At 35.6% G+C, this 27,455-nt stretch overlaps 1 protein-coding gene and 1 long non-coding RNA gene across 2 annotated transcripts in view; one reads left to right on the top strand and one right to left on the bottom strand.

The window, feature by feature from the left end:
* Positions 1-579: 579 nt before the first annotated feature.
* On the top strand, positions 580-27,455 carry LOC121031873 (uncharacterized). Its single transcript, XR_005790945.1, has 2 exons — positions 580-1,075; positions 25,585-27,455. It is a non-coding gene; the product is annotated as an uncharacterized LOC121031873 (long non-coding RNA).
* The window catches only part of HIF1A (hypoxia inducible factor 1 subunit alpha), a 42,252-nt gene continuing 18,473 nt past the window's right edge, over positions 3,677-27,455 (bottom strand). Inside the window, exons 2-15 of the mRNA XM_040477333.1 lie at positions 25,614-25,804; positions 24,875-25,020; positions 24,707-24,791; positions 21,134-21,246; positions 20,319-20,521; positions 15,549-15,655; positions 14,266-14,413; positions 12,066-12,286; positions 10,886-11,172; positions 9,511-9,633; positions 8,952-9,379; positions 6,401-6,509; positions 5,474-5,600; positions 3,677-4,997 (exon numbers count right to left, since the gene is read on the bottom strand). Of these exons, the coding sequence (XP_040333267.1) occupies positions 4,846-4,997; positions 5,474-5,600; positions 6,401-6,509; positions 8,952-9,379; positions 9,511-9,633; positions 10,886-11,172; positions 12,066-12,286; positions 14,266-14,413; positions 15,549-15,655; positions 20,319-20,521; positions 21,134-21,246; positions 24,707-24,791; positions 24,875-25,020; positions 25,614-25,804 (2,440 nt within the window). The 3' untranslated portion in view covers positions 3,677-4,845. The remainder of the gene's footprint in view (positions 4,998-5,473; positions 5,601-6,400; positions 6,510-8,951; positions 9,380-9,510; positions 9,634-10,885; positions 11,173-12,065; positions 12,287-14,265; positions 14,414-15,548; positions 15,656-20,318; positions 20,522-21,133; positions 21,247-24,706; positions 24,792-24,874; positions 25,021-25,613; positions 25,805-27,455) is intronic.

Below are 27,455 nucleotides of genomic sequence, written 5' to 3'. Positions count from 1 at the left end.
ATCAACCTAAACATAAGAATTACAGGAGATTAAATTCAATGCCCCAAGCCTTCCCATATTCCATAAACTCACCTCCCTTCTGTCCAACAAGATTATCTTCTTCCAAAGGAGTCTTAATATCTGGCATTGGTAGGGTGCTGGCACACAGTATTCAAAAAACAAACAAGCAAAAAGCAAAACAAAAACAAAAAACAAACAAAAAACCACCTGGGGCAGGTAAAGTTTCAATTTACATTATCAGGGATATCTCAAAGCGCTTTATTTAAAACGAACTAAGTCTTTGAGTGCCTCATGGGGAATATAGTTAAACAACCAAAAAAGTCCTCCATTTTTGACCAGATTAGTAGATGATTAATATTTTAAAACCTTTTTATATAGTTAAGCAATCCCATCTGTTAGGACACCTCAGATATGTTTCTATTCCACAAAACACAGTTTCATACCCCAAAACATTTGGGAATTCCGCGGACAGCTCTACAGCGACACATGAGACTCCTTCCCTGAACCTCCTAACAGTCCTATACCCCACCCCACCCCATCCCCCACCAAAAAATCTGGAAAGCGCCAGGCATCAGAATTGGACAAGTCACGGAAGACAAAGAGCAGCGCTGACCCCTCGAGAACCCGCCCCACCCCGCGCCGCAGCAGGCCGGGTGGGGCCGAGCCTCCCACGTGAGATCTTACACGTAGGCCCGGGCTGGGAGCACCCGCCCCACGGAGCGGACCGGGCCTGGGGCGGAGGGCGGGGGCCGGGGCTGCTGTGCTGCGCCCGAGCACGTACCGGGGCGTGGCCTGCAGCGCGGCGGGCGGGGTTTGGGGAAGTTTCTCCCGACGGCTTGTGTTTCGCATCCTCATCATGTAGTACCAGCGGCACCACGGACATTAGGGGTGGTCGGTCCCCTCCGCATCCTTGTTATTTTCCCCGCTGAGGGGGCTGTCTGATCACTGCTGCTCTCAGGCACCTGTCTTTCCTCTCCGTCCCGGGATGGATCCGAGACAAGGGAATAAAGGAAATTAAATAGTACGAGGAGATCGGGTGTCTGGGCAGCGTCTTGGATAAAACCGCCCACTACAGGTAAGAAAATTATGTCCAAACCTCTGAAAGGTGTGAACACAAAAAAGCTCCAGAAGGTATTGATAGGAGGGTTTGTGGTAAGACGTAGCTTAATATTACAGGGAGACTATTTTGTATCAAATTCTACAGATCAAACAACGATCTGTAAAACGATCTGGGACAACAGGTTCAGCGCTATTTTAAGGGATGAAATACGAGTAAAGTGGTTAGCGGCAGACCTAAAAAACACCTGAGTAAGATTTTTTTTCTTTACACTGTTGTTGGTTTCAGTTGGCAACATGTTTGCAAAGGTTTTATTTAACCAAAAGCCCATTGTTAAAAAAAAAGATTACATATTCTTTGCAACTTATTTTTGACGTTGCTACATTAGAAATCTGAACTTCTAGAATCTAAATGTTTAAATTTCTGCACAGCCAGTAACTTTAAGGGCACTTCTCTGTTTTAAAGGTTGTAGGGGAAAATTGCTATTTGGAAAGGTAGTTGCAAAGTTATACAAACTTAAAATAAACGTGTATAATGCCATTAAGTCAGACAGCTCTAGGAGGACCATGCCATACACTGATGTAATCTTTTATAGTTCATTAACGGGCTTTCCATACATCATCTCATTTACCTGTTAATATCTCCATCACCAGACACCTGAATCTCTAGTTCAAACTCAAAATTCTCGATAGCACTTTAGAACACCACTTAACTCATTTCCGTTGGTCTTGCCATTCCTCTTAGCACATCCCCTGTGATTTCATTACCTTCACCCCATTGCTTTCTCTTGTTTGCTGTTTAAACAGTTAATAGGGTAAAGGGCATGCTCTACTGCTACCCAACTGGCTAGTACCCCCCTGGTGTTTAGCACCATGAGCTATGGAGTCACTGATGGCCACCTCAAATGCTCTGATCCTTAGGCTAGGTCTCAAGAATGTTTTCGTATCTACAAAATGATATAAATATTAATTCAGAAGTGTTTTTTGAAGACTGTGAGATAACATCCTAGCACAAAGTCTAGCATATAGGACCTAATAGATGTTTAGATTCATTTTAACTCATCTAAAAGCCATTGTACTTAGTTGTGGTAAGCTCTCTGTAGAACCCTTTTTAGTTCCAAAGTTAATGGTGAGCACAAAAGAACAAAATACACCAAACTCCTTTGCCATACTTTCTTCAGGTAAGTAAAATAATACTGTGGTCATTCATTCACAGCAGCACCAGAAAAGTGGCAAGTATAGGCATCCATCGGGAGGAGAGAAGAGCTATTATAGAATTCTAGTTGCTAGGGTAGGGTTATACTTCAGAGAAAGGCATTATAAGGAAGTAAGTGACAGTCTGAGAGAGAGGGCACAAAGCTGGGAAGGAAGGGCTGGTTCTTCTATTTCCAGCAGCTTCAAGCACTCCATGGGGGTTGTTTCCTGAATGACCAAGAGGTGGGTACTTACTTTCTTCCAGTTCTACTGTCTGTTAAAGTGGCTTTCTCTTCTAAATCACTGCTTTTACAAGTCATTTTCTGACTCCCGGTCATTACATAACCGGACCATTTATTAATATTTGAAAACTACACATAAACTTCTAGCTTTCGACTAAAGCTAATTCTGCTACCAAAATAAGCATAATTTTGGGGTGTTTTTGACCTGAAAATACTAAGCAACTATTTTATTCTAAAATACCACCTCTATACTATCTGTAATGAAATGCAAAACTACTTTGGGTCATAGTATTTACAGTGAAGTATGCATGTGCCCCCAAAAACTTGGGAGTCTTCGAATTATAAATTTTTGTTCCCAAATTTTCATGCCGCTGTAATAACATTTTGTTCAGTCTAAGATAAGATCTGGACTTAGTTCATTTTGTTCAAGATATTTTGGTTCTTGTAACCTCAGGCTACAGGACCTAAGGCTCTGGCCACTGCCTTTGTAATTTGTCCATAAAAATAATTTGCTGTTACTTCTAGGTGCAGAGGCTCATGGTGATTTTTCATCTTTTTGTGCAAATTTTTTTTTTTACAGCGAGAATATTACTTTTATAATCAGGAAGAAATATAGCAATTCCATAAAAACATACAGAAAAAAATGAATTAAGTTATTTAAAAAATATAAAATATACAGTTCTGATTTAAAAAACATGCAAGGTTTGTTCTAGTTTCATACTAAGAGAAAACCTAAGTGTAAATCTTTGGTGTACCATTTATTACCTTGAAGACTTGGACAAATCGACTATCATTTGAGGTCTACATTTCTTCATCTGTGAAATGGAAATAGATTAGAAATCTTTAGAGGTACTTCTCATCCTTACAACATTATGTAACTATAATATTTGGGATTTGCTTTACTCATCCCATTCATATTAAAGCATTAAAATTTGCTTTAATAGGTTCATAAATTTATAAATGACAAGTTTCTTTTCTAAAAGTATTTTTTACAGTGGAACATTATAGTTTGCTTTTACTTAATAGGACATTTACGGACACAGTATACATTTAAGTGATGGCAATAAAATAAATGTAGAAACAATCACTGGCAATTTAATTTTCATAAGATAACTGCTAGTAATCAATTTTATGAGTTGGAGGCATTGAAACAAAATTTTTAATATAAAAGCTGACCAAAGGGGGCCTGGTCCACAGAAGATGTTTATTTGATGTAACAAAACAATACAGTTAGTGTTAGATCCAACCACAAAAAGCAAAAGGAATGAAAAATTTGTACAATGCACATAGAAAAACAAGATGTTTACTGACAACTATATATTTCTAAAATAATGCTTCTAAAATTACTCAATTATTGAAATCTATATGAAAACAGAAGGATGTTAATAGCGACAAAGTGCATAAAACCAAACATCAAATTTTGAGCAAATTAACATACTAGGCAATTTTGCTAACAAAGCATGATTTTTTTTTCTTGTTCACAATCTGCTCAAAATATCTTTATACCAACAGGGTGGGCAGAACATTTAGGTTTAATATCATTTACACAATATTAGCATAAACTTCCACAACTACAGATAGGGTATTGTTTTCTTTTGAGCTGGCAAAGTGACTACAGAAACATCAGATCATTTCTCTGAATTGAGAATTTTATCCAAATAAATGTCACATACCTTCCAGATATATGCATATCTTTCTTTATCATGTAAATGGCTTTACCCATTTAAATAATAAACCATACAAGCATTTAAGAATCATTATTATATGATTAACAATGTCATGTTCCAGGTTTAACAATTTCATAGGCCAAAAAAAATTTCTTCTTAAAAACTAGTTTTATAAATGCAGAATATATTGCATGAGTAACTGCTGGTATTTTTTTAAGAAAATATATTGTGCAATTGTGGCTACCATGTACTGCTGGCAAATCATTATTGTGTATGTAAAATGTGAAAAAACGGAGTAAGAATTTTTCAAACTGATCATGATGAAAGGTTACTGCCTTCTTACAAAAATTATATTGGCATCTTATTAAAAATAATTCGATAAGGGACAAACTCCCTAGCCCAAAATAAATAAATAAAAAGGTGCATTTTAAAAATGACGCTACTGCAATGTAATGGTTTAAATACCAAGGAACTGTGAAGACGTGCTGTCTGTGATCTGGCATTAAAGAACGTACTAAAAAAGAGCATTAATGTAAATGAAGTAGAAAGGGGATCAAGATTGAACTAACCAAGTTTGTGCAGTATTGTAGCCAGGCTTCTAAAATTAGATATAGAAAATATAAATAGACTGCTTTAGGTAATGAGCCACCAAGTGTCCAAAAAAAGGAATGAGATTATGAAAAAGCTCAGTTAACTTGATCCAAAGCTCTGAGTAATTCTTCACCCTGCAGTAGGTTTCTGCTGCCTTGTACAGGAGCATTAACTTCACAATCATAACTGGTCAGTTGTGGTAATCCACTCTCATCCATTGATTGCCCCAGCAGTCTACATGCTAAATCTGAAAAACAAAGACATACCTAAGTATTCATTCACCTAGTCAATAAATATTACTGAACACTCACTGTGCTATAGGTATTGCAGAAAACTAAAGCAAATAAGCTCTGGGTTTCTAGTCTACAGGGCAAAACCACAACTATGTGAAAAAGCAAGTGGAATAAAGTGTTACTAGTGCTATGTCAGAAGTGTTTAAAGGATACAATGATGGCACAAAGAAGTGATAAATCAATTCTGAAAAAATCTCATACAAATTTACAAGTTTTAGCTTCTACTGAATATTGATGGCACACAAAGATAAATTAAAAGTTCCATCTTGAATAGCTATTCCTGTATTTACCACCAGTGGATAAAATGCTACCTTAGTTTTTAATGATGCTAAAGAATGAAAATCACTTTGAAAGTAAAGCTTCTAAATAAAAAACTTTCATACATTTTAATTCTCTGTGGGATGTTCAAGGGTAGAAAGAATAAACTAACCAGAGGGTATTAAAATAATTGTCTTTTGCTCCATTCCATTCTGCTCACTAGATTTGCATCCTTTTACGCGTTTCCAAGAAAGTGATGTAGTAGTTGCACGATCATCTGGCTGCTGTAATAATGTTCCCTAAAAACAGCACAGTTATTTCAATTTTACTATGTTGAAATTTTGTAAAAGCAGAAATTTACTTTGTAAAAGCAGATTAATAACTGTACAAAGGCAAATTTCTTAAATATGGTTCTAAATTATTTTTAATTCTTTCTCTTAATACTACTATGATAAAGTCATTTGCCACTCATTATGGCAACTGTTTCTGTAAATGCTTTCCAGTAAATATAGTCTGAAAATATCAGTATGAATTATACCAGCACTAACTTAACTTTAACTACTGTTTTTTTGGAGGTAAGAAGGAAAAGTAACTGAAAGAGAAGAGAACAAGACTGGTGGTGACACTGAGGTTAGAATGAGGGGAGAAATTCACTTTTTACTTAAAATACATCTGCTTTGTTTGGAATTTTTACAATGAGAATGTATTCATTAAATGTATTTTTTTTAATGTTTCATTTTTGAGAGAGAGAGAGAGAGAAAGAGAGAGAGATGGGGAGGCGCTGAGAGAGAGGGAGACAGAGGATCCAAAGCAGGCTCTGTGCTGATAGCAAAGAGCCTGCGGGGCTTGGAACTCAACAAACTGTGAATCATGACCTGTGCTGAAGTCTGATGCTTAACCAACTGAGCCACCCAGATACCCTCATTTAAATGTATTTTTATGAAATAGTCTTTTCTACCAAGTGAAAGAAACAATGTTTAACCTCTGAATATATAACTTTCGTATATGGAAGAAATGAGAAATCACCTATATATTGACTCACATTGTATACAGCACATTAGCTTCTATACAACAGAAAAAGAAACATTCTCACACTTACAATTCCTACTGCTTGAAAAAGTGAACCGTCATGTTCTATTTTTCGCTTTCTCTGAGCATTCTGCAAAGCTAGTATCTTTGGATTTAGTTCTTCTTCAGGAATGGTAGTTCTGGAAAAAAAAAAAAAACAACACATAGTTGCTTTACTATTTTTAAAATACCCAACTAACTTTTTTTGAGCAAAATAAATGATGCCTGTTTTCCAACATTAAGGAATATAATGTTAATATGTAAGAGAATTTTTCTGATTACTAAAGTTTATCATCTGAAGTCAAAGCTCAGTTTTTAAAAGAAAATTTCTTAAAATATGCATTTACCTATTTATAAAATAAATCTGAACAGAACTAAGTTGACATTTTTGTAGGTTAAAGTTAAATACTGGCTTTTCCATTCCAGCCAGTATAATATTCAAATATTCCTGGGACTATTATAAGAGTAACTTCACATTTCTATGGCTTTTTTAGTTTATAAAACATTGCATGTTCATTAGTTCATTTTAGTCTCACACCAATCTCCAAGAGATATAAAACACCCATTTTATAAATGAGAAACCTGAGGCTTGTTAGCAATGGGACTTGGAGCAAATTACCTGGTTAGCTGCAGATATGGAAGTGCCTTCTAGATCTCCTGATACCCATTCCCCTCCCAGTAATCTTCCACTAAGCCACTTTGCCCTCAGTATTGATCTGGTTGTCAAACCTGAACTATCTCCATTTAAAATTAATATTAAGTAGTAAATAACTGTTTTATGTATCAGGCACATGAATTCTCTTATCTATTTTGTCTTTTCAAGAACTCCTCCCCCCAGCCCATACACAATCACAACAGCTTCTTGCTCTGTTCCATATAGTTGAAAATGCCGTATGAGTGACACATTATTCAAACTGCTCTCCTACATGCAGTTTTGTTTTGTATTTTAAAAAATTCTGTAAAACCTTCATTATTATAGATAGGCAGGTTTTTAAATTCCTACAGAAATATATTATCTTTATGAAGTACAGTGCAATCTATCATATAAATATCATCTTAGTAGTAGCACTTCTAATGATTTATCAGCACGTGTAAGGGGGGCTAAGGGGAAGAGGGAGAGAGGGAGAATCTGAAGCAGGCTCCACCCCCCCCCACTCAGCATGCAGCTTGACGCAAGGTTCAATCCCATGACCCTGAGATCACAACCCAAGCCAAAATCAAGAGTTGAACACTTAACCAACTGAGCCACCCAGGCACTTCTTAATGGGTTATCTTTAATCTTTGCTCTAAAGCTGTAAGTCATCTGGTTTAGTGCAACATTAGAGAGGTCATAAAGAAAAAGCCTTCGTACAGTTCTGCAAGTATTTAGTGCATACTATTTTGATACTAATGTGAAAAAAAGTGACTAGATGTTAGACTTTGGTTTTGACAAGCACACAGTTGTTCAGAAAACGGAATATCCCATAGTCCTCTGTAGCTAATAGTAAACTGTAAATTATAGGTCATAGCCAATTCTATTACTATAGTCACTCATCTTCTAATAGCCATTTAGTGACCAAATATTAATACAATGAAATGTTTAAGAGACTGTCACCGCCTTAAAGGTCAGAGCCTATAGTCATTTGGTGACATACTAATTTATAAAGTAATATAAACGCTTCCTTGTTAATGTAAAGCCCCAAGATCTTTTCTTAGTTCTGGGAAAAGGTTTCTCCTAGCATTCTAGTTCAAAACAGTGATGAAAGGCAGGAGAAGAAAAGTCATAGACTCTTCTTATGCCAGTGCTTTTTCCTTGCTGTTGTTATCTGGTTCAGTGTAGGCACAAACAGAAATTGTTTCTTTCCTCTACAAACTGCCTCTCTGACTAGCTAAAATGTGTTTCCTTTGATTACAGCCTCAAATTTAAAATGTCAAATCCCGCTACAAATTATATACAGAAATTATATACAGAAATTATAACTTAAAATTTGGGTAGTGTACAGGTATTTGTTCAAACTAACTCCACAAAAGCAATATCATAAATCATGTTCAGATTCCTGTTGTAGCTCTTAAACCTATAGTCTAGCTAATGTTCTATAAAAATGTAATGGAAAAAGAGCACAATTATACATAAATTTTAAAAGGAGGCTTATAAATACCTATGTTGAATACTGAGGATTGAAGATCATCAGGCTCAATGTGAAATGGGGAATTGGAAATACCCTTACGTTGGAAGGTCTTTTATTCAGGTACGCTTTAAAATAGCTCAAAGAGACAGAAACAGTGAGGAGAGTTAACTAGTCTGATTTATTAAACAACTGCAAAAAACTGGGCCAATTTTTGTACATTTACTGAACTTACTGGCTGCATTTAATTTTTAGAAGTACTAGAAGATCCTCCTACCTCCTACATTTAGATAGGTGCTAAGGTTATCTTCAAGAAAACAAATACACAAGTTAATTTGAGTGCTTGTTTTAAGTCCAGAATTTGTATGTCAAAAACATATTACCAGAAAGTTTTCTATGCTTAGAATTAAGTTATTACCACACATACTTTCTCAAAAATAACAAATCAACTATAACTTTAATGTTGTATATAATTACCTTTGACTCAAAGTGACAGACAACACATTAGGGCTTCTTGGATGAGATTTTTCTGTCTGTTCTATGACTCCTTTTCCTGCTCTGTTTGGTGAGGGTGTCCGACTTCCAGTATCACCATACAGTGATGTTGTGGCACCAGTAGTTACTTTGGGTACATGGGTAGGAGATGGAGATGCAATCAGTATTTTAATGTCTTCTATACCATCTTTTGTCACTGTTTTTAATTCATCAGTGGTGGCAGTGGTACTGGTAGTGGTAACAGGAGGTTCCTCCTGCATTTGAGCCGGCTGGAATACTGTAATTGTGCCCACGCTTTGAGGGCTTGTAGAACTGCTTTCCAGTGGCGACAACTGATCAAAGGACCGTAACTGGAAGTCATCATCCATTGGGATGTAAGGAGCTAACATCTCCAAGTCTAAATCAGTGTCCTTTAAAACAAAAAATACATGAGTTTTTCAATGGCCACATCTTATAAAAGAAAAACAAGTTAAACCCAAAGTCACTTCCAACTAACAATTAATAAAGTTTAACAGAAAATATAATAAACAAGTTTATATACCTGGGTGGAAAATGGATTCTTGGCTTCTGTGTCTTCAGCAAAAAGTTTCTCTACCAATTCCAGCTTAAATTCATTGACCATATCACTATCCACATCAAAACAATATTCACTGGGACTGGTAGGCTGTAAAAGGAATTCAATGGGTTTACTTTTCCCTGAGGAAACCTGCACATATTTTGCTAGTTGTTAGAATTCTTAAACCAACAAAGTCCATCTCTTCTATCACATTTTATCTAACTAGAGAGAAGTTAAACTTTTGAACTTACCCTTGTAACTAATTTTGCCAACACATACATTTCTGTGTAACATCATTTATGAAATTAGGACTAAAAGGTATTGATCTGCTTCTAGGAGAATTCATTTAATAATTCAACACCCACATGGTACCTAATTGGCCAATAATTAGATATGATATACTTACTATTCACTGGACTCTACCTTTGTACTGAGAGGCCACGCTACTGTGGTGATCTACCTAAAAATCTCACATCTACCCTGGGATGAAGTAGGGGTAGAGACTTAAGTTGTTTTACTTGCATTCACCTTAACATACGTAGTACGATTTTGGGAGTTCTGAGCAAGGATTATAACCAGAAAACCAAAGCTATATAATTTAAGCATAAACTTTTGCTTCCCTCATTTTAACATTTTTGTTAGATTTACCTTTGTCTGATAAAAAACAAAATGAATCAATAGATTTTTATGCTGGGGAAGGTGAGCCACCAAAGCACAGAGTATATTTTCCCAAAGGCTATGAAATGTCAAATCTCCTCTTAGCCTGCCAGTTTGAATTGATAAATATTTAATGTAAACTTATTCACCATTTATTAAGGCTTATTTGTGCCTCACCAAGTCAGGATATTCAAGTCTGAGTTGTGCTACTCCTGAGCTATCTTCAGATATAGGAAGCTCTACTGAATCAAAATTGAATCATTCTAGATTTAGAAATAGAGCCCCATGTGACATCGTTAGGCTTGACCTCAGCCTAGCCCTTAAAGACTATTTTCTTTGTGTTTATAGAAAAACTATTATCAAGACAGAACTTGAATAAAAAATAGTTACCAAGTATTTGCTCTGTGTAAGACTTGGTATTTTCATGTTAAATTTACCCAGAATTTCAAGTAATGGAAATTGGACAAAATTCAGCAATTAGCTTATGGTCCTTTCCCTTTTTAAGCTTTGCTAAAGTAAGGTTTTTGCTACTTGACAATTCTCCAACACAATGAGTAGTATGTATGGGCTTGGAGCTATTATAGGCACAGACATTATTCTCTATCAATGACTAAATTAAAAACTTTTTTGGTACTCATTTTATAAATACATTCCTGAACATTAAAATATGAAAGTTATGCTCTTCTTTTATTATGACACCTACCTCAGGTGAACTCTGTCTAGTGCTTCCATCAGAAGGACTAGCTGGCTGATCTTGAATCTGGGGCATAGTAAAAGAAAGTTCCAGTGATTCTGGATTTGGCTCTAATTTTAGTACAACTTCTTGATTGAGTGCAGGGTCAGCACTACTTCGAAGTGGCTTTGGAGTTTCAGAAGCAGGTAATGGAGACATTGCCAAATTTATGTTCTGTAATTTTTCATTGGATGAGGGAAGCATTACATCATTATACAATGGAACTTCCTCAAGTTGCTGGTCATCAGTTTCTGTGTCTATAGGTAAAAAATTATTAGTCAATTTAAAGAATAGCTATATTTTAACATATATAGAAATGCAAGCCCCCTTTTACAACACGTCTAATTCACTCAAACAAAAATGTTGCTAAATTTTCCTTCATCAGAAAGTTTACAGATCTTATGGTACAACTCTAAATCTGAATTATCTTTCCAATCTACTATTGACAGCTCCTATTATATTTATAGCATAAAAACCCCCGCAAGGGCACCCGGGTGGCTTAGCTGGTTAAGCTTTCAACTCTTGATTGTGGCTCAGGTCATGACCTCACAGTTCTGTGGCACTGAGCCTGAGTTGGGTGGGCTCCCTGTGGACAGTGCAGAGCCTGCTTGGAGTTCTCACTCTCTTTCTCTCTGCCCCTCCCCCACTTACACGTGCTCTCTCCCTCAAAATAAGTATAAAAAAAAAAAAAAACCAACTCTGCAATTCCAACCCTTTCACACCTTTTATTCATTAAAATTTAACTAACTTTGAAATTACAGTTTTCATTTTCAATGTCTGATATTATGGTATGACTGGTGATTTATCCTTTAGTGAACTATGCCTATTGCAATAGAACTCTGCTCAATTGTGGAGAAAATAGGGCAATGGGAAATACAGAAATAGCAGGGTGGTTGAGAAACATTAAAGTGGGAAGAAGAAATACCTAAGCACCCTTTGAAGCACAATTTCCAATAATATGACAGAAGCAGGAATGCTGAGAAATTACAGAGGCAAAAATACTTAAGCAAATACTTTGAAGACTTTGAAAAACAAATTATATGACTACAACATCCAAATGATTACCCACAAAAAATGTCCAAATTCAGTTAAAATGGGCTTACAGCAATAGACATAGTTTAGGCAATCAACAGAATAACTAAAGACCCACCATTGCTGCCGAAATCTAAAGATATGATTGTGTCTCCAGCAGCTGGTGCCAGCAAAGTTAAAGCATCAGGTTCCTTCTTAAGTTTATCAAACAGACTACTTGTGTCTTCTGATTCAACTTTGGTGAACAGCTGAGTCATTTTCATATCTGAAGATTCAACTGGTTTGAGGACACATTCTGTTTGTTGAAGGGAGAAAATCAAGTCGTGCTGAATAATACCACTGTCAAAAAAGAGAGATTAGTAATTCTTAACTGAGCACTGACACAATGCAGGGGGTCTCTGAAGCAACCTTGTCTCTTAAAATACTGCTTTATGAAAAGGAACATTTTAAGATGCTTTAACCTAATAGTTCATGCATACTTGCTCACATTCAGGGTTTAAAATGCCAATATGAAATAAAGACCCATAAAAATTCATAGTATAAGATAGTTTAAATATTTGACTAAATTAAGAAACTTCAGCTATCCCTTTGGGAAGAGTGATGGTGACAAAGAAATGGAATAGTCAAGTACATGAAGGGCACCAACACATCTAAACAATTTTTGTGAGGATTCACATGTAATGAAACTGGCACAGAAGAACTCTTTGGGACTGATGTATGAGGCATGACCTAAGGATGGCCCTAGAATATAAAGACATATAGATAAATGACCAAGGCCTAAGGCAGGTGCCATATTTTCCTTGGTGGTAAGAAAATGATACGGTGATAACACCTACAGGATAGAGTGGAAGAGGGATGATGAACAACAGATCCATGTGTTTGGCTTAAATGTAAGTTTTTATTGTTTCTTTAATCACAAACATTTAGGTGTTTACTAAGTGAAATAAACCAAGGATACAAAGTTTAAAATACCTAACCCTTGTCCTCAGAAGTGCAATGTAGATGTGCAAACAATTAAAATACAAAATAGTAATTGCTAAAATAGAGAAGGTGTGCTTCACAGCCAACAAGCTGAAACTTCGGCTCAAGTAGGGTTTGTTAGGCAGATGGGACAGGGGCAAAAGAAGGACATTCCAAGTGGGTAATTTAATGGGAAAGTCACAAAAGAACTCTTTGACACTAATATTAAAACATTAAAGGATGGGCGCCTGGGTGGCTCAGTCAGTTGAGCGTCCAACTCTTGATTTCAGCTCGGGTCATGATCTGAGGGTCATAGGATTCTGCCCTGAGTCAGCCTCTGGACTGAGTGTAGAGTCTGCTTAAGATTCTCTCTCTCCCTCTGCCCCTCTCCCCCAATTGCACACTCTAAAATTAAAAATTAAAAAAAAAAAAAAACAAACATTAAAGGATGGTGTCAGAAGTGGCAAAAATTAAAACAAGTGACCAAAGTCTTACCAAGAGAGGTAGTCACAGATTTTAGAAAGAGGGTAGGTGGAATCAACGAAAGCATGAAGAATATAGAAAATGACAAGAAATGATGCTATGTAAGTTAAGCAAGGGTTTATCTCGGGGGTGATAAAGCATCTTTAAAACAATTCTAAGGAAAAGGAGATGCTCAGATATCCATGCAAGAAAACTCAGCATGGTGGTAATGTGGAAGATGGACTAGAAGGGAGTCTGCTGAAGCAGATCAAATGGAAGGCCAGTTTATGATATCCATAATATTCACAAGCCAGTCAACTAAAAGAAGAGTTCTTGAATACACAAGAGCCATGCACTATATTATACAGCCTTTTATGGTAATCTCACATAGATTTCATTTAATCCTCATTTCTGAGGATTAAATATCCTCAGAATATTGAGGAGATAAATATCATCTCTCCTATATGGGTGAAATTCAAAGCAATAAGAACTTCCCAAGGTCATGCAGCTAATAAGTGAAAGAGCTATGACACAAAGCTACCTATTCCAAGGCCAGGGTTCTTCCTACAAAAATAACATAGCTATTTGAGATAGTATATGCTGACAGAAATAGGACTAGAGCAAACTAACCCAATAGGAGATATGGTATTTTTTTAACGTCTTTTTAAAAATGGGAGTGAAAAGAATGTGAATAGATGGGTACTGGTAATAGTACAATCATTGCAGAATAGCAGGCCTGGACACTCAGGTCTAAGTACTGAAAACCGTAATTAGGTGGAAATGTGAAAATAAAATTCAGTTAACATTTTATAATCTTATCTCCCTTTATATAAAAGAACAAAATATCCAAAAAGGTTATTATTTCCTCCCCCAAAATATTTACTTTTCAGGCTCACCTCACAACGTAATTTACACATACAATGCACTGTGGTTGAGAGTTCTTAGTGTTATATATGACGGTCGCTTGAGTTTCAACCCAGACATATCCACCTCTTTTGGCAAGCATCCTGTACTGTCCTGTGGTGACTTGGCCTTTAGTAAACACTAGGAGTGAAAAGGAAAAACAGTCATGCAGAGAAAATAACTTCTAATTTTCAATCAAATAAATGGATGCTGAATGTTGGTTATTTTAGAAAAGAGATGTTTATTTTAATAGAATCAGTTATAATTGTTTAAAGTGACAGAGAAAAAGCCCCAGCATAGCCAAAAATATACACAGTTCATTCTTCTAACTCCTAAAATAAACTCCTTTCCTGCCAATCTTCACTTTAAATAAAATGAAAGCCAGGAATGAGGGACAGCAGTGACTAATTCCTTTAATGACTTATATGTTGAAAGTATCAAAAAGACTAGACAATGAATAATCTTGATTCTACAGAGCACATTTGAGCAAGTGGCACTGCTACATTTCCTTACGTTTCTACTGAGGTTTCCAGAGAATTAGCAATGCTTCAAATAGCTGTGCACGCATATTTGAATCTCAACTGGTATCATGCTGAAATCTTGGCAATTTAGGCAAACTTAATCAATTGCTAATTTGGGAGCAAGTACCAGATAAAAAGTAATGATGACATTATCTTGAGTCTTGGGGTCCTGACTGCTGACTTGGGCTCATTTTGTAGTTCAAGGCTAATTATTCTAACTCAGTGACATTCAGGTATCCCCGATCACATTGGGAAGTCATGTTTAGGTACAGATTAAATAAGCAAGTGAGATTCGAAAGTCTTACTATGGGATCTTCAAATAACATTCACGAGTATTTATCTTATGTCAAGTGTACTTGTTACCACTTGTACATGACATTGATTGCCTTCACATTCACTAAGTCACTCAATAATTATTTTCTAAGTGCCTTCCATGTGCTAACAACTGATCTAAATACTTCAATGTGAATTCTGAAAATGATGCTATAATATTCCATGACATTTTTTAGTCTTTGTATTAAAAATGCCAGGTTAGTTTTATATATTATTAAATGATTCTACTTTAACTAGTATCAGTTACAACAAATACAAAACATAGATTTAATGGTTGACATCCCTTATGAAGAGTTCTATTAAGATATTTGGTCTAGGAAGACTGATTAATTTTAACCAAAAAGTTAGATATATGGCCAAACAGTAAGGAGATTGCAAATTACATAATTAGAAAATCTATATAGTTTTTCCATTGTACTTACTGTCATGATGAGTTTTGGTCAGATGGTCAGAGTCCAAAGCGTGGTAATATTCATATATCGAGCGGCCCAAAAGTTCCTCTGGCTCGTATCCCATCAATTCAGTAATTCTGTTAAGTAAAAAATGTAAGAAGAGAAAGAGAAATTTTGCTTCTTTAAAGTAACTGATATGAATTAATCTCATGGACAAGTGAATTTTCAAAACTAAAGAGCATCCTTCTTTGCTAAGAAGAAGTTTACATCTCACTTTTGGTAACTCTACAGTTACTAAATACGGCACCATGCATGTTCTTTAAATCCTCTGGATTCACATCCTGCTACTTAACCCATTTATCCCTTTCACCCAAACTCATTACATATTGTCATCATGTTTTACTGTACTTACTTTTGGTAATAAGGGGATTCATAAGTAGACAGAAAGTACTGCTAAATAAAATGGTAAAAGTTGTAATGGTAATCACTGACATTTAACTTGAAATATAAGATTAAATCCATAACATTAGTTTACCATAAAACCAGATTCTTTTTGTATTGAGTGTGTACAAACCAGATTCTTTATTTAACAGTGCCCTTAGGCAAGGCTTCAGTCAACATCTACTACACAATTTTAGTATCACCAACCAAAGAATATCTACACTAAATGGAAGTAAAGAGATACACATTATGTTTGTTTTAGAAGATGCTCTTGTAACTTAGTTTTTTAAATAATATAAAATTATAGGAATTCATTTTAGATGAAACAATGATATCAAACTGAAAATGGACTAGAAAGTAATCTAGTCTAACCCCTTTTGGTTTCCCGAAAGTTCTTTTAGGACATAGATTAGATCTTACTACTCTGTGTAACCAGTCAGAAACAGAACCCATTTCATGTGAATGAGAAAGCTGTCTTCTTAACACCACACTTTGCTCTCTTTTTTCTAGGAGCAAAACCTGAGTTAAACTTTTCAATTTCTCAGGACTTCCTGAGTTGTAAGCAAAAGTTACTTAGTGTACTGTGTCCAAAAAAAAAAAAAACAACTATAAAAAACACACAAGAAAGATATCCTTCTAAGAAATGTATAAAAGTAAAATGTATAAATGTATAAAAGAGTTTGTGCTGTCACACTTTAAGGCAAGATCTGCCATACAGTTTATTCCAAAATAATTATAAATAGAAAGAGGTTTGTAAAAAAACACAAAAAACAAAAACTAAACCAAAGCTAAAATCCAGACTTCTTTACAAAGAGGTATCTCTAAACACATCTGCACTAGGTGGCAGCATTACAAAGGAAACTAGTATTTTTAAAAAATGGTCCTATTTCTTTAAATTATGCTTTAAAAATAACTTTAATTCATCTTATATTGGTTACTTTTAAACAAAATTCCCGTGGGATTAAAAAAACTTCCATTATTTAAATCTTTATATGCCTGGGGCACCTCTGTGGCTCAGTGGGTTGAAGCATCAGACTCTTGATTCCAGTCAGGTCAGGTCATGATCTCACGGTTCATGAGTTCAAACCCCACATCGTGCTCTACACTGACAGCACGAAGAATGCTTTGGAGTCTGTCTCTCTCTGTCTACCCCTCCCCTGTTTGTACTCTGTCTCTCAAAATAAATAAATAAGTAAACTTAACAAAAAAATAAATCTTTATATGCTAAGTATGCCTGGCATTGTTCTAGGTGTGAAAATGCAAAGTCAAAACTAAACGTGTAGCTAATCTTCTGGAACACTTACCATACTACTAATGAAATAATGTGGTAAGTGTAATGATGGTAATCTGTTGCAGGAATCAGAGGAACCACCCTTATCAACGAGAAGAAATGGTTGGGTGAGCAGCAAAACCATTTCAGGAAGAAGATATACCAGAAGCAAAGACAGAGAGAAGACAATGCTTGACAGTGTATAAATGAGAAAGACTTTCATGTGGTTAGTAGGGGCAGGTGAGAAGAGATGAGGCTAGAGATGTAAGCAGATTAATGGGGGCCTTTTATTATCATGTTAAGAAGCTCTGATTTAATTAGATGTCAATCAGTGCTTCTCAGAGTTGAGGTCCATCTATCATTAAGGGATGCAAGATGTTAAAATATAAACAGAATGCTTTCCTAGAAAGTCAATTTTATTTAACTTTAGAGAATTATATAGCTTATATTCTGTACCAAAAAGGAGAGTGATCCAGGAAATTTGATCATAATGTGTTTTTTTTTTTTTTTAACATTTATTTATTTTTGAGACAGAGAGAGACAGAGCATGAACGGGGGGAGGGCCAGAGAGAGAGGGAGACACAGAATCTGAAGCAGGCTCCAGGCTCTGAGCCTGATGCGAGGCTTGAACTCACGGACCGTGAGATCGTGACCTGAGTGAAGTCGGACGCTCAACCGACTGAGCCACCCAGGCGCCCCGATCATAATGTGTTTTTAATGGACTAGGAAACCTGTGATCTAAAGCAACAATGCAGTGTATTATTCATTCATTGTAAGTGTCCTGAGACCAAGAACTGTTACTCTTCATTTCTACTTTGCCATGAACATTGTAGATGCTCAAACAAATGTGCGGATTAACTATAAGCAGAAATTAGTACAGTAAATAATAAGCATTTGTGAGATATTTTGAATGCCGTAAGTTTTGGGTAGGTTAGATTTTCTCAAAATTGGGCAAAAATTTTTCTAGATCTCAGTTATTAGGGGTTTTAATGTGAGAAGTTTCTGTAAAGAGCTCTAACCAGAAAATAACAATCTCCCGGTCAAACTTAAAACCTCACTTGGCTGATCTCTAAGTTGGCAGTCTTTACTCCTCTGTCATGATCATTTTGCCAGTTTTCTGATAGGACCTGAGAGAAATGTCACTCCCTTCCTCAATTCTCATTCTAGCTCCACTACTTTCCATTCTCCCTAGCCTATCTCTATACCTTGCTACTGAGTTCAAAAGATAAAAAATAATTCCTCAAAAAGGGATGGGTATCTCTGTTCTATCATATATTCACATGATTGATGGCAATAAACACCATAAAATGCTTGTCACCAGTGGTGAAGCATTTATTACATGTACAAGGCACTCAACAAACTCCTTCAATTCTGACAACAACCTTTTGAAATATTACCCTTATTGTAAGGATAGTAAAATTTGAAAGAGTTAAGTTTTTAAAAAAAAAAAAATTTTTTTTTTAACGTTTATTTATTTTTGAGACAGAGACAGAGCATGAACAGGGGAGGGTCAGAGAGAGGGAGACACAGAATCTGAAACAGGCTCCAGGCTCTGAGCTGTCAGCACAGAGCCCGACGCGGGGCTCGAACTCACGGACCGTGAAATCATGACCTGAGCCGAAGTCGGCCACTTAACCGACTGAGCCACCCAGGCGCCCCTGAAAGAGTTAAGTTTTAATACCAAGACCACACTGTAGTATCAGAGCTGCAAGCCAGGACTGAATCCAGGATTATGTGATTCTAAAGCCAGAGATCTGTCACATTTCCTTGTCCACTATGGTGGGGATTTCTACCTACTTTATATTATGACTAAGTGCTTAAAATTGGTTCCCTCATACAATCTTTAAGATGACCCTACGTTAGGTAGGTGTTACAAAAGATGAAGAAACTGATGCTCAAAAAGAACTAATGGGCCCAAGATCACTTGGATATAGGCAACAGAATCAGGATTTAGTAGTCTGGCTACATAATCTATGCCTTCAGCTATGATGTTATAGTCTTATAGTAAAAAGTGAGACAAGTAAATAATTACAAGTGTAGAAGAAATGTTATGACAGACATATGCACAAGAATAGTATAGTGTCCTGAAGGAACAAGGAAGGCTTCCCAAAGGAGTATCTAGATGGCTCCTGAAAGGTAAATATGTGTTAGGAGTTGAAGAAAACCTCACTGCAGAATGGGAAAATACATGTAAAGGCGCTAAGACAGCAAATGAGCACATGGTGCTCTCTAGCTGTAGGGTGTTGGGGGGGGGGGTCACACCCTCTCTTCCTTATTAATTTAGACAAGTGGGCAGAGGCCAGATCATAAATATCTTTGTTGGCCATGCTAAGCAAAGTTTGGGTTTTATTGTCATGGTCTATTTTTCTTTCAGCTTTTCAAAATGCACATTTTTCTTTTGATAAAGAAAAATCTCCTGCCCTCCTCTAATATTTTTATAAACCAGAGTTTTTTCTGTGTAAAGATCTGATTTTCACATTAGGAAGTCCACTGTTTGGGATCCTGGATGAGAGACTAGAGGGCAAAAATCTGTGGGCAAAGAGACAGTTTAGGAGATTATGGCAACAATTTAAGCCAAAGGTAATGAGCTGAAGAATTCAGTGGCAGGAAAGCAAGGGTGGAAAGGAACAAATGGATCAAAAAATGTATTTAGACAGTAAATCTGTAAGATTTAGAGACCGACTGGGTATACATAATGAAGGTAAAAGAAAAGTTAAGGATGACTCCCAAATATTTGTAGGAGTCGTATGCCTATAGTGATATACTAACCATGCTAGGCATTATAAAAGGAAAAGCAATTTCTGAGGTTGATGTTTTGGGGCAATAGTAGTACAGTTCAGTTACAGAAATATTTTATTAATATAGAAAAATATCCAAATAAAAATATCAAATTGGCAATTAAAAATAGTTATGAACATAAAGGGAAATGGCAATAGAAATCATGGGCAATATGTAGGGTGAGGAGATGATCAAACACTTTCCTTTCTTGTCCATAACCAAAAGTAACCTATTCTTCCTCAAATTATGCATTATATGTCTTTGCTATGGACTAATTAAAACTTTCATGTTATAGTTTGTATATCATTTACCTTTCATCACAATAAGAAAATTTCATATCCAGACTATGACGACTCAGAAAAGTCTTGCTATCTAAAGGAATTTCAATATTTGATGGATGAGGAATGGGTTCACAAATCAGCACCAAGCACGTCATGGGTGGTTTCTTATACCCACACTGAGATTGGTTACTATTGGTATCGTAGACATGAATATGGCCTGTGCAGTGAAGTACCTGTGTACAAAGAAAACAAAGCAATTCTTTAAAAAATATAAAATGCTAGTTAAAAAAAACCACAGAGATAAATAGCTGAAGTGTGACATGGCAAGTAAGCTTTGATAAAATTTACTGTCATTCATGGATTAACCCTATCTTTGAAATCAATAAATGTTTCCCCTGTGACACCACTCAAGACTCAGGCACCATAAATTACTCTTTAAAATACTCTCTTCATACAAATCTGGGCTGATTTTTCATTCATTTAGTCATAGTGGCAGTTTTATTTATTATTTTTATTATTCTTGCTTTGATGATTATTTCAACACCGAGCAAAGAAATGAAACAAAAATGAATAGAAAATTAATTTCTATCAAGATTCAAACACTGGGTGGGTTGGAAAAACCAGCTGATTAAGTTAGATTGGTATACCAGTATCACAATTCACTTAAGTTCATGCCTCAAAATGGCAAATTACTACAATTTGGGATGGTAAATCTGCAAATGCCAATGAACAACTGTACGTTTCCCCTCACAATTCTAATGCTATCTTAAATATTAGCAGTGTTAAGATGTATGAATTTATCTATAAACCAAGTGCATCACCACTTAGAAATCATTTTTACTTACTTTCCACGTTGCTGACTTTATGTTCATGGTTCTCCCTCGGCTAGTTAGGGTACACTTCATTCTGAGAAAAAAGCTTCGCTGTGTATTCTGCTCTTTACCCTTCTTCACAAGGCCTAATAAAAGCAGGAAATAAAATTTAAAAGCATAATTAAATATTTAAATTTGTTTTAGTAAGAGTAGCACCTAGGTACTATTCAATTAAAAGTCTCAGCATAAACAGTGATTCATACTCAAACACATCCAAGGGATTAATATGCTCGAATCAGTAACTGGGGTTCACAGTTCCAGTGATTCCCTGATTGCAAATAACAGTTAACCATTTCACACTGAAGCCAGTAAAGCTGGCAAAATTACAAAGAAATACAAATGTAGGAATCTGCCTTATTAAGTGTACCCATTTAATTGCTGTATCCGTGTAATAAGCACACCCCCCAAAAAAGAACTTCAGTGAACTCCTCCAACCTTTGCTAAATGTGTTAGCTCAATTTATAATAAACACTCCATGTATTTGCAGAACTTTTAAAATATCAACTTTCTTTTCAAAGCAGGTAACATTTTTATATATCTGACGTTTCCTTAAATCTTCCTGTAAAGCAGGCATGATGTTATTTCTACTTTGTTATTAGAGGAAAAAACCAAAATATTGAATGACTTTTCAAAGCAAAATTAGAGTGAAATAAATTTAGGTCTATTTATTCCCATTCCAAACCTTATATAACTAAAACATGGTGAAAAGGAAAATAATGAAAAGCACAGAGGTGGGGAAAAAACACATGTTTGGGGAATAGATAGATGCTAGTAGATAGATCAGGTTGCTGCAATATAAAGTACTTGCAGAAGTGTAATGAGACAGTTAGAAAGGGAAGATTAGGGCTGTAACTGGAGGGCCTTGGATGCCCTAATTAGGAGTTCAGCTTTAAATATACAACATGGAGCTTCTAAAAAATTCTGACATGGGAAGCACAGTCAGGAACTTACGGTACATTAATCTAGAAGCAATATATATGATGTATTAGAATTAAAATACAATGATGGTAATCAGGCTGAACAGTAAAGAGAAGTGAAAAGAAGGGTGACAAATGACATATAAAGAACTAGAAAAAACTTGAAAACTGATAGAAATAAGTGGGGAGGAGGGAAATAAAAAAAAGGATCTGGAGATTTTAAGGCTAGTATATTGAAAAAAAGTGTCAAGTAGAAAAGAAATAAGATAGTTTAAATTTAGGCTTACTTAGGTAGAAACGCCGGACTCTTCTAGAAGAGTTCTAATTCCATGCTAGTGGAATTAGGCAAAGGGGCAGTCTTGGTGCTGATATAAGTTATTTGGGTTTAGTCAAATCAGGATTCAATTTGCCCTCCCTCACAGTGTTTGGGAATGGATTTTAAAAAGATGCCACAAGAACCACACTGGTCTCAGTGGTGGTACAGAGCTGTGTTGTGGTTGTGATGCCAACAGAGATCTACTTGTAAATTCTTTGAGGATTTTCAGTCCTTCGTAATCTAAGCTTGAATTGTACTGACCTTTGGAAACCCAAAGCCTTTGAATTGGGACAGGAAGATTAATTTAAAAACCAAGGTACTATCATTTTCCTAATGGAAAAAAAAAAAACATTTTAAAAGAACTAAATTTTCAGACCTTTAAAAATAAATCATATTTTATAATAATTTAGTGAACTCTAAGTCATCATTTTAGAATTTAAATGAAAAAAATAATAGAACTATGTTGTATAAACACACCACTGGTTCTTAGCATAACATTAATATGTGACGCATTGCAGCAAACCCTTTTTCTAATGCGTATCTGTTTCCCAACAAAACATCAAACATTCATTACATTAGGAATGATTTCAAAAAGTTCATGTGCTTTAAAAAGCCATTTGTTTAAAAAAAAAAAAACATTTGTTCAAAAACATACATTTAAACTATATTATGTGGAATATATTTGATTTAGAATAAAGCATTAGCATCACTGCCCAATCAAAACAAAATTTCCTCATATCCATCCATTCATAGCCCAAGGGAAGAACTGAGCATCCAAACTTCAGTGTCTAAACTTCAAAGTCTAAACACTAGAAGTCCTATACTAAACTAATTGACAGCCCACTTAGGTCCCTGTGTGAAGTGTATTTACTCTTCCTTTATACAGGAACTCTAAAAATCATACTTGTTTTCCCAAGTTCACAGTGAACACCAAGTATTAAATTAAAAAAAACAGAAGGCTCCTACTGAAAGGGTCAAAAGTAGCCACAGAAAGTACTGAGAGTTGTTGAACATGAAAGATCTCCAAAGTACTAATGAGCCCAACTACCTGAGTTTAACCTATACTGTGCCATTTACTAACCAAGTAATCTTGGGTAAGTTTCCAAATAATTGTGCCTTAGTTTCCTCAGTAAAATAGAAATAGTAACTTCACAGGGTGTTGTGAAGAAAAAAGGCATTAAAGCATATAATCTGCAGAGAACAGTGTTCTGGCACAGAGTAATCTCTCAATAGAGGTTAACTATTATCATAAATGAAAGGAGATTAAAAAAACATAAAAAATATTCAAAAAGTGCTATGAACTTGAGGTTGTTTAATACAGAAGCAAACAAACTTATACACTTAAATTAGAGAGCTGCAAAGGACAGCTACAGAGCATAATGACAAATTTTCATTGTGGTGACTATAAATTATCAGTATACTTTGTGCCTTAAGAAGGTACAGGTGGAGAGACTAATTATTAAGCTTTTGTAATTCAAGAGGTATTTTCCAAAAATCTTTGAAGACTTATTTTGAACAATTCAATCCTAGGGGCATATGGTGGCTCAGTCAGTTAAGTATCTGAGTCTTGATTTTGGCTCATGCCATGATCTCAGGGTTCATGAGATCAAGCCCCTCATTGGGCTCTGCACTGACAGCATGAAGCCTGCTTGGAATTCTCCCTCTCCGTCTCTCTCTCTGCCCCTCCCCAGCTTATGCTCTCTCTCAAAATACATAGACATTAAAAAAAAAAAAAAAAAAAACCCTCAAGCCTGAGAGTTAAGAGGTCTTAGTGGGTCTTTTTTGTTGCTGCTAATGTGGGGGCATTCAATAATATAATACTTTATGATCTTACTACATAGTCTCAAATTACTGTGAACATCCTGAAGTCAAATAAACAATTAGGCTTTTAAAAAATCTGGTGAACTTTCTTTTTTCTTTACCCTGGTCCTTGAGAAAGCTTGAACATAAACTGGTACCTCAAGTATAACAACTATCTAAAATCTTATTATTTATTATGACTTCCCCTTGCCTAAAAGTTGTATGTTATAAACTGACCTCTTTGGGTCTTGACTTTTTCATTTTATGTAGTATTATTATCTATATAATTATTTATGGAATTCAGTGAGCTTTAAAAATTAAGGTATTTTTATGAAATTTCTAAAAAATAGAGTAACAAAGATTTAACAAAGAACAGAATAACATTTTATTAAACATGAAATGATGTTTTGAGCCTTAGGTTAGTACAATAGCAGAATTTTTAAATTAGTAACAGTATTTTATTAGGTAAAACCACCTGCCAGATTAAATCAAACAACAGACTTTTCTTCTTACCATTTCTATGTGTAAGCATTTCTCTCATTTCTTCATGGTCACATGGATGAGTAAAATCAAACACACTGTGTCCAGTTAGTTCAAACTGTAGAAACATTAAAAAAAATTAGATCTGTATCATAAAATCAAAAAAAAATTAGAAGTGCTCTTAATATGTGGGTATTTTACCTGAGTTAATCCCATGTACTTGTTCACATTATCAGAAATGTAGATCATGTCACCATCATCTGTGAGAACCATAACAAAACCATCCAAGGCTTTCAAATAAAAGCAATTCATCTGTGCCTTCATTTCATCTTCAATATCTAAATCACCTAAAAAAGGACACAAGAAAAGGAAAATAAATTAAAAGTTATACTTAAATGATAGCAATATTTAGGTAGTTGTATAAAGTTTTCCCCAGATACTTTATTTAAAAACTAAAATTAGACTTGCCAGTTGCTTTTAATGATTATTATTTTTTTTAATGTTTATTTATTTTTGAGACAGAGCATGAACGGGGGAGGGTCAGAGAGAGAGAGGGAGACACAGAATCTGAAACAGGCTCCAGGCTCTGAGCTGTCAGCACAGAGCCCAACTCGGGGCTCGAACTCACGGACCGCGAGATCATGACCTGAGCCAAAGTCGGCCGCTCAACCGACTGAGCCACCCAGGCGCCCCTAATCATTTTTAAAGTAACATGGCAAGCAAACCATTGAAAAGAAGGGTCATGTTATTAAAAGGAAGACTGGTAGCAAGGTGGGGCAAAAGAGAAAGAGGGGGAAAAGGCCAGTATCTTAAAAATTCCTTACTGAAGCTTTAAAAGCAGGTAATAAAAATTACATTAAAGGACAGAGAGTATGACCACCTTCTAATTACTTCTAATTTCTAATTTTTAGGCTCATTACGCCCCTGTAAAACAACTCACCAGCATCCAGAAGTTTCCTCACACGCAAATAGCTGATGGTGAGCCTCATAACAGAAGCCTTATCGAGATGTGAGCTCACATTATGGGGAAGTGGCAACTGATGAGCAAGTTCATAGAAAACTTCAGATTCTTTACTTCGCCGAGATCTCGCTGCATCTCTAGACTTTTCTTTTCGACGTTCAGAACTTATCCTATTGAGCAAAAAAAGGAGGACAGAAAAAGAAAATTTATATAAGTTAGCTTGCCTTTGCTTGGATAAAACTAATTTTACATTTTTCTGCTTTCCATAAAACAATGTGAAGATGCCATGTAATTATACAGAGATTGGTCTACTACATGAACGTGTAAAGTAAGAATGTAGGAGACAGATACACAAATTTCTGGATTACTGAAGACATAGGGAACTCTAACAAAGAAGTCCAAGATGGAACTTTAAACCTGTCTGAAACAGGTATTTCCTTCCTGGCATATCAAATTAGAGAGGACATTTTGTTTTAGCCAAAGTCTTAAAAGTAGCCTGTGTATGTGCACCCTCATAGCCATTCAGAAGTAGTTTCAACATAAAGAAAGCACCATTAAGTCTAAAGAAACTAAAGCTGTACATATTAACTTGAAAACAGGAGTTGTTAAGCTGGCAGAACAGTTACAGCTACAAACTGATTTTTGACTTGTTTCTTTGGACTCTGATATTTTCCCAACTTCTTCTACCCTACCACATGAGCAATACTGACTATAAGCTAAAGAAATCTATATTAGCAGCTATAACAAGTTACCATTTTCAGGTTGCTTATTCCCTTAGCAGCCTCTTTAGCAGCCCTTTTTCTTTACTGGCACAAGTACCAAATAAAGGCAGGAGTATAGAAGAAAAAAAAAAAGATGTGACACAATACTAAGAATTGAAAGAAACAGGTTAATAAACATTAACAAAGGTGTCAAAACAAGGATATATCTTTAGGGAACTTTTCCAAGAATAAAGTCAGAAAGATTTTCCTAAGCAGAGACATTCCCTTCCTTTGCTTGACTGTGTAGAAACATCTATTCCTCCTGACCCAGCTGGAGGAGGTAAACAAGGCTAACCCTGGTTCTGTCCTTAGCTTCTTTAAGAGCTGTTGTTTATTAAAACCTACTATGTGCCAAATGTTACCCCGTACCAGGTGCCTAGTTCTCTCAAAATTTGTAAATAGGGTAAATATTATCCTTTTTACAGATGAGGTTATACAGTAGGCTAAAAACAGCCATTAGCAGACGGGATTTGAACTCACAAGGTGTTTTTTTCACTCCCAAGTCTGTTTGCTCTTCCAGTGTTTTATCTTAAGGAAGAATGCTGCTTCTACCTCAAATACTCAGCATGCTCCTATGACTTTCAACCTAATTCTGTTAAGTCAATTATTTATTAAATGTTGAAAACGGCTGTTACCATTTATTAAGCACTTAGCACTATGCTAAGGACTTTGTCAGCATTCTATCACTTAATCCTCCTTACATCCTATGAATGAAGCACATAATTGTATCTACCTCAAATCTCTCCTCCCTCCAAATTATCTGCAAAACTGCAAGGTTCAATCATAGAAGCAACACTCTCAAAAAAACAGGCAGGGTTCTCAGCACATGCTCCCATTATGTTGAGTAACAGTTGTATTGTGCAACAGTGATAATCTAGTTTTAACACTTAAATTTGTGTGTGTATCTGACTTTTATACATTAATAAGGAATGTGAATATTTGCTGTTGTTAGTAACTGAACTTTGATACAAATTTTTCAACTCAAGCATCTAGATCAATTTTACTTGAGTATTTTGAGATTTAAGGTAAGCTATTAAAAACTATTACTATTTATAACTAG

This window comes from Herpailurus yagouaroundi, unplaced genomic scaffold (genome assembly GCF_014898765.1).
Source record: "Herpailurus yagouaroundi ecotype Mexico unplaced genomic scaffold, PumYag 141, whole genome shotgun sequence".
Classification (NCBI taxonomy): Eukaryota; Metazoa; Chordata; class Mammalia; order Carnivora; family Felidae; genus Herpailurus; species Herpailurus yagouaroundi.
Note: the sequence above shows the minus strand (reverse complement) of the source record. Positions and strands in the feature narration are given on the sequence as shown.